Source organism: Mugil cephalus, chromosome 14, assembly GCF_022458985.1.
Source record: "Mugil cephalus isolate CIBA_MC_2020 chromosome 14, CIBA_Mcephalus_1.1, whole genome shotgun sequence".
Lineage (NCBI taxonomy): Eukaryota > Metazoa > Chordata > Actinopteri > Mugiliformes > Mugilidae > Mugil > Mugil cephalus.
The window spans coordinates 3,351,167-3,364,898 of NC_061783.1; the positions used below are offsets into that span (position 1 = coordinate 3,351,167).

Sequence of the window (13,732 nt, forward strand, 5' to 3'; positions counted from 1 at the left end):
GCCATTGAATAGTAATTACTGACAACTATCCAGATGTCCCAGTACTGTACTTGTCTCCAGTTGTTAAATGCGCCTGTGAAATCTATAAAAATGTTTGCGTGGCTATAAAATTGTATTCACAGCCACATCATTAGGTTTTCCTGGGTTATTAACTTTAAGTCTGAAAAAAAGTTTGCACTTGTACCGTTTGGTGTAAACCACCTTTTATTCGACAACAATTTTGTGAAGTTATGAATCACTTTTGCAGTTAAGCTTCACTTCCTGTCTGCAGGATGTTTTAAGACCATCTGGTCTGTGTTGAAGCTGCAAAGTGGCTCTAATTTACATTCAAATGTGGACATCAGGCCATTACTCACCACTGTGGCAAATTCTCACTGGTGGGGAAAAGCAAGCATTTATGAGAGAATGAAAGGCCCTTGCTGTGTCTCTGTTTGCTTTGAATTTCAAGGTAGCTGATCATCAGCCATTCCATCCATGAGAAAGACATCAAGTGCCATAGCAGAGCTGCCAGAGTTGCGCTTTTAATAGACTTCATGACCCATGATTTATCCTGCCGCATCCTGTGTAATCAACATCTCACCTGAGGACCCATTACTGAATGACAAGATGGCAGTCTAATGTCGCAGATGTCTTTCTTTTGCCAGCCAAGCCTCCCCTCTCCCACCAAGGCACACTGCTAACAATGTGAGGGAAAGGCTGATTTTAACACGCACAAATGAATCCTTCAGTCCTCGTGGATTCCCTCCTGTGCTTGGAAATGCAAACCGATGGCTTGTTTGGTCGGTGCACACCAACGATAAGGCTGCGTGCGTCGCTGATATATTAAGAGCGGAAAAAAAAAAAGGTTGCAACAAATGGCCTGCACATGAAGCAAAGCAAGCAGCAAGATGGAACAGGGCCTGATGGAGTATTCTTCACCACCCATTGTGTTGTGATGGGTGTTTATCAGTATCATGCATGTTTCTGATGTTTAAAGACGAGTAGGCAAAAGGCTAATGGGCTTTATCTGGGGTTTGACATATTTTATACTCTCATATCTGCCGATCAGACAAAACATTATGACCACCTTCCTAATACTGTGTAGGTCTCCCTTGTGGCTCCAAAACAGTTGTGACTCACCAGAGAATGGACATGGGTGTCCTGTGGTGTCTGGTATCAGGATGTTGTTAGTGGGGGTCTTTGGGTCCTATGAGTTGAGAGGAGGGGCCTCTGTGGATCATCCCACAGATACTTGATCAATTTGGGATCTAGTGAATTTAGAGGCCAGGTCAACACCTTGTGCTGTTCTTCATGTTTTTTTTTTGTTTGTTTGTTTTTTTGTTTTAGTTCCTAAACCATTTGTGTGTCTGTGTCAGGCTGCATCCTGCTGGGGATGACTGCTGCCATCAAGGAGTGTCATTGTTTTATGGGGGTGTCTGGTCTGGTCTAGGTGGGTGGGTGCTATGTCTAAGTAACATCGATTGGTTGACCTTAACACCAATTAGTGTATACATATACAGTACAATTTATATATAAATATACTTTCATACCTTTACTCCTCATTACACTTTTTCTTTAGTTTTTTATACTTTGCAGTCAAGGCGAGCAAACTTGTGATTCCTCTCTTCTCTGTATTTATATCTATCTATTAATTAGAAATAATATAATTCCCAAAAATACTGGTTCTGTTACTTAGAAACATCTTTATTTAATGAAAGGACATTTTGTCTCTGGGTCAGGTAGGAAATAAACTCAACAAATACTTTACATGTCAGTTGTTTGATTGACAGTCAGGATAAAACCACCTCTAACACACACGCATAGGATGGCTTGTCACTGTAAGAAGAAAACTCAGTTTTATGGGTGTAGCAGGTAAAAAAAAAAAAAAAAAAAAAAAAAATTAAAAAGAAGACAAAAGGTTCATGGTAGAACATCTAACGGACAAAGATCCAAACAGACACCAGCCCTCTTGCCTTATGATAGTGATTACCATTAGAAGACGATAAAAGATCGTCACGGTTTACTTCACTGAGAAGAAAAAACACACAAATGGTGCTGAGTTTTAAAGTTAAAGCAAACCTGCTGCAACACATGCTCCGTGAGGACAATCCACATCTGTGGTCATAAAGACATCCTGTAACGTGGGACATCCCTGAAGTGCTGACATTTTCCACCAGGACGCTGGTGAGTGCTGCTTAGGTGTTTGGGTTTGGTAAGCAACTCATTTTCATATTCTACAAACGGTCTGCAGAATTTAATGTCACGCCACTGTTCTGTGCCGCAGGGGAAACACCTCAGGGAGATTGGGAGAAAAGAAATATAAATAAACAAACACATCGACAACAGCATGTGGTACGCAACTACACGACGAAGCTCTTGGAGAGGTTAATGCTCACGTTAGGTAGCCTGGAAGAAAGACCAACTTCCTCACCCACAAATCTTTTCAAGTGGAAAGCTGGAACTGTAACCTGCCTGCTGGGGTGAGTAAAATAGTTTGGCAGGGCGTCATGTGGTGATGGACAGATTAACAGTGACACGCGTCATCTGAACTCTGTGGAGGTGTATTTATTTATAAAAGGATGGCTGTCGTCTGAGAAGTGAGCCGTTTATCATGTTTCTTGTAAGACGTTGACAGCAAAATAACTTAAAAGGATGAACAGTTAGCTTTGATTAAACCTTCATCACTTAATGTCACATCATTTGTTGCTGTGATCGGTTGCAGGACCATCTAATTGTGTGCAGAGGGATATTTTTTTTCCTTTCTTTATCAGCTGAAACAAGCCCGTAATGAAATCCAGACTACGTTGTCAGACATACTGAGCGCTGAGTCAGGCTACGGCAGAAAAAGCTGAATAAAAATGTTTAAGTTAAACGCTGTTATCTAATTTTCCATATTTTATCCTCAGGCTGTTTGGGAAATTTTGGCTTGAAATGATTGGCTTGTCTGTAATTGCAATGCAATTCGTTTTGCTGTATGTTATGTCATTTTTTTTATTTTTTTTTTTAAATCTATTTGCATGTTTCCTTAAAGGAATAATTCAAGTATTTGTCAAAGGTAGAGCTGACTGACTGAAAACAGGAGGAAATAAAAGCCTTCTACCTGCACCTCAGAATCCTCCTAATCTCGTTTGTCCTATAGGTACAAAAACAGAACACTGAATCAGATCACATAACCCTCTTTAAACCTAAACCACCATTCCGCCCCAGGATGAAGGAAGCGTCGTCTCTGACTGACCGTTGGTGGATAAAGTAAGAAGCGTTACCATTAGCAACCAGAAACAGCAAATGAAAAGGGAATAATAATGAAAATAACTGCCAACCTATTGTTTCTCCTTGTCGCCAGTGTTTGTACTGACTACTGGTGGTAGCTTGACACTCATTTAACTCTCAGCAAGAGAGTTCAGTCCCAAAATGTTTGTATATTCCTACTGGTGTTGAGCTCTGTAGGTCACGGTACAGACAGAAATGAGTCAGAAGCATCAGAAGTTAGAATATTCGTGAGGATAAACGACGGCAAAGGTAAGTGAGATTTTCATTTGTAAATTAGGTGACTTAACCCTTTAAAAAAAAAACAACGTTTGGCAAGTGAATAGCTCCAGTGTATGTGCAGAGGCCCAGTGACAGTAGCTGTCCCTTCTAACAGTCAGAGTGGTTGAGGATGGATGAGTGAGCCATATAAAAAGAACATTTAGCTGGGTTCAGTTGAAGGTGTTAGTGCACCAAAGGGGCCATTCATCACAAAAGACCCAACAGCTTACCTTATCATTATCAAATGTACAAACACGATGGGCAGGAAGAAACACATTCAAACGTCTAGAGCCGCTGGTTGGATTTTGACCAGTGAGGAGGCCAAAAGAAAAAAAAAAAAAAAAATGGAAGTCAAGAGTAAAATATTTAGCTGCACATAGGCAAACCTGTCCCAAACTCTTTGGCATGTACAATCAGCAAAATTTACAGTTTATGATTTTACTCATTTGTTTTTTTTTTAATCATCAATATAAAAGTTGAGATAGAAAACAAACTTATCAAATTTCATGTCTCCTACAGTTTATGTTACAATAAAATGTCCACATCAAAGGGTTTATGCCAAAAAGGCTGTATATCAATGCTACAAAAATCTAAGCCTTATTTACACTGCAACATCATCAGGTCTGTACAGCACATTCAGTTTTCTTTTAATTACAGCACACATTCATGGCTCAAACATCCTAAGTACACAAATATTCCAAAGCAGAAAAATAATTTTATTTTTTTTTTTTTTTAGGTACCACTCGTAGGGGGGGACCAGGGTTTGATTTGCCATCACATGTCACATAAAGTCATTGAGCTCTGCCTCCAGGGCAGCGGCCATCTCATCCGCCTCTGAGCTGCTGCCTCCCTCTTCCTCATTGGAGTCTTTGGAAGATTCGTCGGCCGAGTCCTCCCCTTCCCTCTTCTCCTCCACGCCGTCATTGTCTTCCCCCTTGTCTTCATCGTGCTTTCGTTTGTGGCCCCTAGAGAAATGACAAAAGAGGGCTTTTAAAGACGAGCATATCTTGTCTTTTCATTTCTTTTTCATTTCCATTTGTGGACAAAACGTTGTTCTAAGTAAAATGTGCTTGTAGCAAATTGACCTGGTAGCTTAATTGTAATATATTAACCTAATACTAACTGCACATTTGACATATTTAGAGTTACTGAGCCCCGCTGTTGAGAGAGTGAGACTTGTAGTTTAGTTTGTGATAAACTAAGCAGCTAATGGAATTATTGTCAACAAAAGATTAAAGAAATCTCCCTGAGTGTTAAATAATTTAAAAGAACTTTTATCGGTAAGGTTCTCAGTCATATGTACTTCCCCACACAATCAGCTACGACTAGGTGTCGTTACTGACGTTCTTATTGGATTAGATAACGATACACAAGGTTCCAGTTAGAATGAATTTAGTTCAATATGAGGTCATTATATTCAGTCAGATATTTCAGCTTTCAGTGTTTGCATGTGCGGGTCGTGGTTTAGTCCTGTAGCCTCAATCCCCATCCCCTAACCGAACCAGGGTGTGTATCCTCATCCCAGCCCTTCCCTTACTCAATAAAGTGGTAGCTTAGACACCTGACCGATACAACTGTGTATTTTGTTGAATAGCAGTGAAAAGGGCTAAGCTAATTTCTCTGTGGTTGAAAGTCAGGGGGTTGTGCGCCGGCAGCATTGAGGGGGGTGGTGCCAGGACGCTGGAACTGACTGTTAATCCTTCTTGAGGTGTCGTGAGCCTAACTTAATGAAACATCGGTGAAGGGAGATGCCCACTTGAAAACCCCAATGATGTGCTACATGCTGCCTATTGCTGGTGACTAGGCTAGTTATCTGGTGTCTTCTTGTTGGTTGCTAGCTGGTAGCTGATTGCTAGGCTGCTGGTTGTTTTTCAGTGGGACTGGGCTTTTAAATGTGTTTTGTCTGGGATCTTGGCACAAGGGATTGTAACATCTTATCCTGTGTAATAATGACAAAAAATCAAAATGAGTTTGCATCATTATGGCTTTGCTTTTGTCCACATGTTCTATTTAGACCTGACATCCTGTCACCCGTCAACTTCTGTGATATGTTGGAGCTTCTTCACACAGATTCAGATTTTGTTCTTGTAAGACGACCGATATGAAACCAGTCTCATGAGACAGCGGTGAAATTTCTAAATAGGGGAAGCAGGATTTGAATCAGAAAACTGATTTATTAAACCAAGGCCTATGTGACGACACAGCATCACAGATCACTATAGCTGTGATTGGTCCAAACTACATTTCCTCACATCACATCGCACAGACCGGCTACTTGTCTTTTCTGTGTTGCAGTGATTTCAGCAAAACTACCTGCTGTTCAACATCTATTAACTCTGACATGATGGGCTGGGCTCTTAACTGTTATCGTTTAACGTACACAGAGAAAGTTGCAACTAGTGTATAAGTGGCGTAATTTCAGATGATTACAGAATGCAAAGACCAGGGCACAGGTATAAATGCTTAGACCGGCGTAGCTTCATACAAACCAACATGTATATGACTCTATTGAGCTCCTGAAACAGATCAGAGCTTCTAAACCAACCATTAAAAACCAGACTGTGAAAATACAAAAGGAGAGAAAAGTAATAGTTATAACTGTAATGGTAGTTATTCAGGAGTTCGGAGTCTTGCATGTGTCCGAGTACCTGTTCAGCCGGTAACAAATACTGAGCTTTCAGTAGACTGTCTACAAATTGGAGAACAAAATCAATAATAGTTGGTTGACTGGATTGTGAGTGCTTGCAGTGTTCAGTTAAGAACAGAAAAAGAAAAGAGAAATCATTTGCTGTGCTGCATGTTCAACACAGCATGGGCCCTTGAGAATAACAGTGCAATTAACAAGAGCTTGTTTTCTATACACACTGTATCCTGTGTTCAGATGAACTCTCGCTGCGATGAAGACATTAATAAAGGACACGGAGGAGATACAAAGGCCCTCCGCTGTCATAGAACAAAATTCAAGATTCAGAATAACCAGGAACCTAGGGATACTGAGATGGAGGAGACACAAATAAAGGAGACAAGGGACAGCAGTGTGAGAAGGCTAAAGAGCATTAGAAGAGCAAAGACAAATTGATAGGGCAGTTTGGCCCTTGGGAAAAGGAGGAGTGAAAGATCTCATAAAAGTTAAGTGTAAATGAGGTGCCAGGCTGTGAAGACTCAATCCACTCTGGAGACGGTCACATTAACAAAGAAATGTCACAAGTAGGGCTGGTTATTGGGTGCTGCTACAATACCATGATGTTACCATACACAACACTGTCAGTTTACTAAAAAGATGTTAAAGTAAAAACAACGGTACTACTTTCAGTTAATACTTGAAAGGATGTAGAAGACCAACGTCACACCTCTATGGCTGACTCAGTAGCAAGTTATATATTTTTTGGTTTATTGATTTGATGTAGAGGTTTATTTTACACCAGCCAAAAGTTATTTGAAATGGAGACAACATTACGAGGTCATGATGACCTCCGTGGAATCTGTGACACTATGGGGTCATGACCACGGACTAGACTAAATAAACTGTGACTCAGGCTACACGCTGAACATATAAAAACTGCCCACATTCATAAAAACACATTCAGCAATAAACGGGCAAACAGTTAGGGTTCAAATGATATTGGATTCAAGCTTTTAGTATCTGACAGTTTTCAGTACTCATGTACACTCAGGCATAACATTATGACCATCATCCTAAAAGAGAGTGTGTTTTTTTTTTTCATGTTTTATTGAGTTGTTATTTTTTTGTGTGTGCCTCAGGCTGCATCCTGCTGGGGACAGCTGCCACCATCAAGGAGAGTCATTGCTATGGGGTGGGTGGAACAAATAAAATCCACATCCATGCTAAGTTCAAAGGTATGGCAGCAGAACAATTGTCACAGACTGGTCAATGGTATTTACTTCCATTTCCTATCAGTAGTCATAATGTTATAGCTGATCAGTGCATGTGCAACAGACACATTTAGGTGAGTATAAAAATGTCGGCTATACAGTTCAGGGAATGGTGACTAAAGGCATGCACGCAAGAAAACTACAAGGGGTTTCAACTGTAGCCTGTTTTTTCTTGAAGAAATGCTTCTCCATAACAAAAAGTGTGAGTGATCTGTGTTCATCATTCAAAAGGGGAAACCTGAGGATTAGTTAGGAGACTTGGAAGAATGATGCCAGTCAGTTGTTCTTCCACTTCCAGGAACAACAATATCCTTACTGAGATATTTATGAGAGATTAGGGTGTAAAACAGAAACACCTTTCTGTGAATGTACCCTCTGCACTAGTTTGTAATTTCTATTTCTCTTCTTGTGCACGTGTTGCCTAAGCTATTCAGTCAAAATGATGTCTCCCTACTCTGCAGACACAACATGCTGAATGGTTATTGGTCCAAATAATGGTGCTGGTGCATAACTAGGATACCTCGCGCTCACCAACAGCCCAACGTCGTAGTTTAGATGTTTAAGACGGAGATGCGTTTTAAACTGAGAATGAATTTGCTGCAAATAAGTGGATACTGATTAAAATAGGTGAGATGAAATGCAGACATTCCATGGCGGCCAGAGGACGATTTGATATTGTTCTAAACATGCCATCCCTCTTTCCACCCCTAACCAGTTTCTCCATGGCATCCTCTGCCGAGTGGCTTATTAGCATGACGCTAATGAGGTGTGCAGGGGTATTGTATTGTTATTGAGGTGGTCTGACACCAGCTCTGTACAGAGGGCCCATCTCATTAGACCTCACCGCTGTCATACAGCCTCGCTAACCTCCCACAGCAGGGGCTCTGCCGGTTTTTATTAAAGGTCAGATGTCGGCTATTATCAGAGGAGAGCCTGGGTAACATGACAGTTACACTGGACCCCTGCAGTGGGTGTAGTGTACGTGCGGGAGGAAAGGGGTGTTTGTGTTCCGAAAGAACAGCTCTGATCCTCCAAACTGACAAGACTTTTAATTTTCAAATCCAGAAGTTCAAGGCATCGTGGTCAGAGCATAATGTGAGGCTGATCTATAATGGCACTATAAGGGTGAGCTCAGTAATTAATTGGTATTATTTGGCGACAAACTGATAAGGACAGACAATTATAATGTTCCTGCTACCTCGTGGATGACTGTGTGTGACTCACCATAGCTTACGTGTGCGTACGCATACAGATGAATACGTCTTTCCACACCCGCTCCCCACCATCCTCCTCCCATTTCCAAATATTAACAGTAGACACAACGGGGGGCCAATTGGGATGAGTTTCCCCATTGCTTTCTGTCTTGCATCACCACATCCAATCTAAATCCTCGGCTATTAATCCAACCACCCACAGGCACACACACTCAAAGGCGCTTCCATCACGTTCACTCGCGGCAGATTAAAAAAAACAAGCTTCAGTTTTAATTCCCGCTTTTTTTAGCGGATCTTTACCAGTTGTACATGCTGTTAAACTGCGCCGCTACAAAGGGAGCTTCCTGCCGTTTACTAGTTTATTTACTTTTAAGGCATTTTAAAGTGATAAGTGATCCCATCCTGTTCTGAGCTTGGAATTAAATAAAATACATGTTTAGATATTAAATGGTTAAAGTTAAAGGTTTATGTAACTGCTGTTGTAATGTAGGGTAATTGATGATACAAAGTTCCATTAAGAAGCAGGAATGGACCACAATAAAATGCCAGTTTGGTTCTTGAGTTGTTCATGGCAACAACAAACTAATTTATCTGTCCTTTTTAGTTGGGTTTGAAACCACTTGATACATACAAACAAACTAGTTCATTATTGAATCGAGGGCTACACGATTCTGGAAAAGATGTGAGTCGAGTTTTTTTTCTCAAGTCTACTTGAGATCCAGTTCTTTGGCGCGATTTTTTTTTTTTACAAAATGTTTATTTCACTGATGAGCTTTAATTCTGTGGTGACTGGCCACCACCACCTGGGGTTTCTTCACCATCCATTTAACTCTCTTTACCACTGACTTTTCTCTGCTTCTCTCTCTCACTGTTTCCACACACTCAACTGTGGCGGGCTTCCTCCAATGACGGAATCACGTGTTGTAAAGACCCTTAGCCACAGGTCGAGGGAGGAGTCAGCGAAATCAGGGAAGAAATGGGAGCATTTGTTTGTGATGCAGCTCGTGAAATAAAATGCTTAAGAATCATCCTGTTTCGAATGTGTGAATCGAGATCGTGATTTTTTTTAATGATTTATCGTGCAGCCCAAACTGAATCACTTCCTGAATGTAGAATAAATGGCATTTTTAATAAGAGCAGAGGGATTTAACGTTCAAGTGTTCTCTGCAAAGTCCAGGCTTCCTTTTGAAAGGAGTGCAGTCCCATTACTATAAGTACCTGACACATCTCTCAGCTTTTCCACTGGGAAACCATAGACGTGTCAGAACGACACGTACAATCCAACTTGGGAGAGACGTAAGTGAAAGCGCTCGCCAGCTCACAGACCAAGAAGGACCTCTGGAAGCAGGCTGGCAGAAGGCATGGGTAATGGGATCTTTTGACGCACTTCTTTTATTGAAATGTCCTCATTACTGGACTTTTCACTGGCCGGCAAATTTGAAGAGGCAGCTGTGAAAAACATTAAAACTTTAGGAGAAAGTTGCTAACAATGTACTTTAAAGTGTTATAGTTTTCTCTCAGCACGAGAGGTTATATGATTATGCCAAAATGCAGGCATCCAGTAGTGGTAAAATGTTCACAGTTTAATAAATTAAGGCCTGCGCCGCTAGAGAACACTCTGAATCAAGTAAGATGTAGCTAGCCTGCCTGCTGGTAACCGGCAGCCTGAGTTATTTTGAAAATGTAACTTGTACTTGCATTCCTCACAAAAATGCCAGAAAAGTCAGTTATGAGGGTACAAAAGGTAATAATGAGCAAGTTATTATAAACACGGATGTTGGAGTCATTACTCTTGAGATGCTGTATATGATCCATGGGATTGCATTAAGGGCGTCAGGAGGACATACTACAGAGTGTCGGCTGGAAACAAACAGCCGGAAGCTAAACCAGCCTCAACACATCATTAGAGACAGATAAGCGATATAAAATGCCAGGAAGAATGTGGCTGCGCCTAAATGAGATACATTTTTATTAGAACGCATGCTTCAAAGCAGACAGCACGAGCCAGGGGAGCACTTGAAAGGGCTACATGGGAAAGATTACATGGAAAGGGCATTGGAACCATCCTCGCTGATAAAGAGCTCTTACTTAAGCCTTCCAAGTCTACTCACGGCATCCCCATCTAGGACTGCTGAGGGCGGCACTTTAAATGACTTCAAATGATTCTGACATGCTCACAGGAAGAAGGAAGGGGCCGAGGCAAAAAGGCGAATGGAGCAAATGAAGTGGGAAACAGGAGGAAACAGAGCAGGCAGAGGAAGGAGGGTATGAAATTAGAACATAATGAATATATATTTATATATATTTTTAAATAAAAAACAGAATAAGTTTTGGTCAAAAGCTGTGACAAGTACGAATGGAAACATCTTTATCTCTGATCTTAAAGTGTAATTGTATGTAATCCCACACAATTAACAGATGTGGCAAACACAGATGCGCACATACAGATGCTCTCGTCCTAGATTGCCTTCCCCTGCTCCACATGCAGGGAGCTGATAAGCAGCACAAGTTAAACGATTGCGTTGATTATCTCGCGGGTTCATGAGGCACGCGTCAGTTTTGCTCAGCGACCAACACGGCACAACTCCCGGGGGTGTTGAAAGGAAATGACAAACACGGTGAAATGCAAGCACTCTTCACCGTGACTAAATAGTTTTTCGCGGCGACATCTTTTTAAACAATTCCCTCGAAAAAATACATGTTGACAATGATCTCAGGCGGGGCGCTGGCAGCGGAGAAATGTAATGTCTGGAGGAAGCAGGCGACTGGCAGAGCAGAGCTCATGCTATGCATTTGTCTGTTTGCTTCTAGTGGAAGAAAAGCCAAAACAAAGGGATAACAAATTTACTTCTTAGTATATGTACTGGCAGCTTTAGAAGTTCATGAGGAAGAGCTGGTGAGTTGTTGCTTTGTCTGACTTGTGATATACATATTCACATATGCATGGCCACGCATCAAGATCATCAGCCATTATCCGTTCTTTTATTTATTTCTTATTTTATTTTGCTGTTCATAAATGGTTTGCAGCTTTTGGTTAGTCCTCTGTATTTGCTCTTCAGAAGTCTTATCTTATGGCAGACATGGATAATCCCTCACTCCTAGAGAGTGTTCTTCATTTCTCTGGATGTTGTGAAGGGCTTTTTTTCTTTTCCATTCAAAGGACACTGCGGTCATCCACCACTCTTGGACATCCAGGCCTTTTCATCATGCTAATCCCACCAGCTCATTCTTTCCTTTTTCTTAATCTCCGAATGTGCCAAGCAGTTCATATGTGCACTCCCACTGTTTCTGCTATCTCTTTGATGGGTTTGTTCAGTTAGGATTCACATTTATCTAGAGCTCCTTTAAACAAGTTGTTGGTTCCAAATGTAAATCCCACACTTGCAAACGACGACTTTTCACAATTCTGCGAGGCCCACAGTTTATGGACACTCTAGTTCTGGTTGTGAAGAGATCCTTCCTAACATGATTCCAGAGTAAAAGCCTGGGGACAAAATCCCGAATCCTTGTCCTGGTGAGTTGGGAATGTCAGTTTAGGGTCATGTGAGGATTTGTCAGTCGGGGTTAGACAGATAAACTGTGCATCTGGAGTCTTTTTAGTACAACATGTCCTCTGTGGGCCAATGGAGGAAGCATCAGAGTAGCCCACAAAACTACTCTGAGATGCATCCCTTTTCAGAAGTTCAATCAGAAATGATCTCTTGGGAGAAAGATATTAAAGCAACCAACTCTGTACATCCAGAGTAGTATTAACTAAACTACAACTGTTAGGCTATTAAACATAAGAAAAACAATTCCCATCATAGCCTGAATTCTGCAAATCCATTAGCTGTATTCCGAGCCTTTCGTACTTCTCCTAGACAGGCAAGCTGCCAGCTTTACCTATAATATCTAAATGCGCTGTGGAGGAGGGTTAGATTGCGTTGTTAGATTTACAATGAATGAGTGGCTTTAATGTTGCTTAAATTGCCAGCATATAGAGTGCACGCCTATGCCCAGACTCACTGTGTGGGAGGCACTTAGGACGGAGAGAGCGCGAGCTGTATTCTCAGATTTCGCCATGTTTTTATCGTTTCAAGCAGCGTTGATTTTAAAAGCATTAAAGCAAAAGTTTTCAAAATCCAAAGTACAATATTCATCTCCTTTTTCATTGTGTTTGTTTATCGCAGCCGTTTCTCTAAAAACAGATGCTAATACCATGACGAAACAAACTCTCAGATTTGTTCAGCTTTAAAAATGGTCAGGTCACTGGGAAACATTTATCTTACCAACATGGGGCTCTGTCGTACAGGGAAATTACATTCTTTAAAATACCTCATGGAAACCGGCTTCTATTTGACATCGGCTGCAACATGTGGCTCATGAAGGAATAATAAGAAAGTCTGTCTCATGCAGCTTGAATTTTCGGGGCTATTCATCACACAGGCTTTAACCATCTGGACTTGAATTTGGTACTGAATGAAATGAATCGAACATTATTTACTACGCACTGGATGATGTCTGATGCCCAGATTAAAAGTACTCATTGTATATACCTGAACTTGGTGTTGTGTGCATTGTGGCCTACATGTAATTACTTGAAGAGAGTGAAAATTGATTTACATATCGCGGTGATACCAGTAACTGAAGTTGATGTAAACAGTCAGCTACATTTCAGTACAATAAATTACTTTTTTTTTTTTTTAACTACACAATGTAGATGCGTGGAAATATATAAACCTTGCTGACAGTAACGTTGGTGTGATGCAGCGTGTCAACTCTGTGATTCACCGTCAGTGTCATTTATATCTCCCCTGTCACCGATGTCTGCATCACACCACCCCCATCTCTGGCTCAACAGGCAGCAGTTTCACATTAGAGACCCCAGCCGTCTTTCAGATGAGTTACTTATTTTCTCTGTCTACCAACTGAGCAGCAGAAGCTCCTGATCTTTTCACTTGTCGACGATTTGAACAGTGTCAGCTTATTTTTTACAGGCCAACAGTCGGGGGCATTGGTTTGAGACACTATCCCATAAAGACCAATAGTAAATGCGCCATCAAGCAAGCATAAAATACACAACTTTGCTTCAGAAAGGACACAAAAAAAAACAACAACAACAAAAAAAAACTCTTTGG

General features: G+C 41.1%; 1 protein-coding gene across 1 annotated transcript in view; it reads right to left on the minus strand.

Moving 5' to 3' along the window:
- Nucleotides 1-1,662: 1,662 nt before the first annotated feature.
- ctdp1 (CTD (carboxy-terminal domain, RNA polymerase II, polypeptide A) phosphatase, subunit 1) overlaps nucleotides 1,663-13,732 on the minus strand; it is a 74,450-nt gene continuing 62,380 nt past the window's right edge. The window contains exon 13 of the mRNA XM_047605514.1: nucleotides 1,663-4,472. Within this exon, the coding sequence (XP_047461470.1) occupies nucleotides 4,289-4,472 (184 nt within the window). The 3' untranslated portion in view covers nucleotides 1,663-4,288. The remainder of the gene's footprint in view (nucleotides 4,473-13,732) is intronic.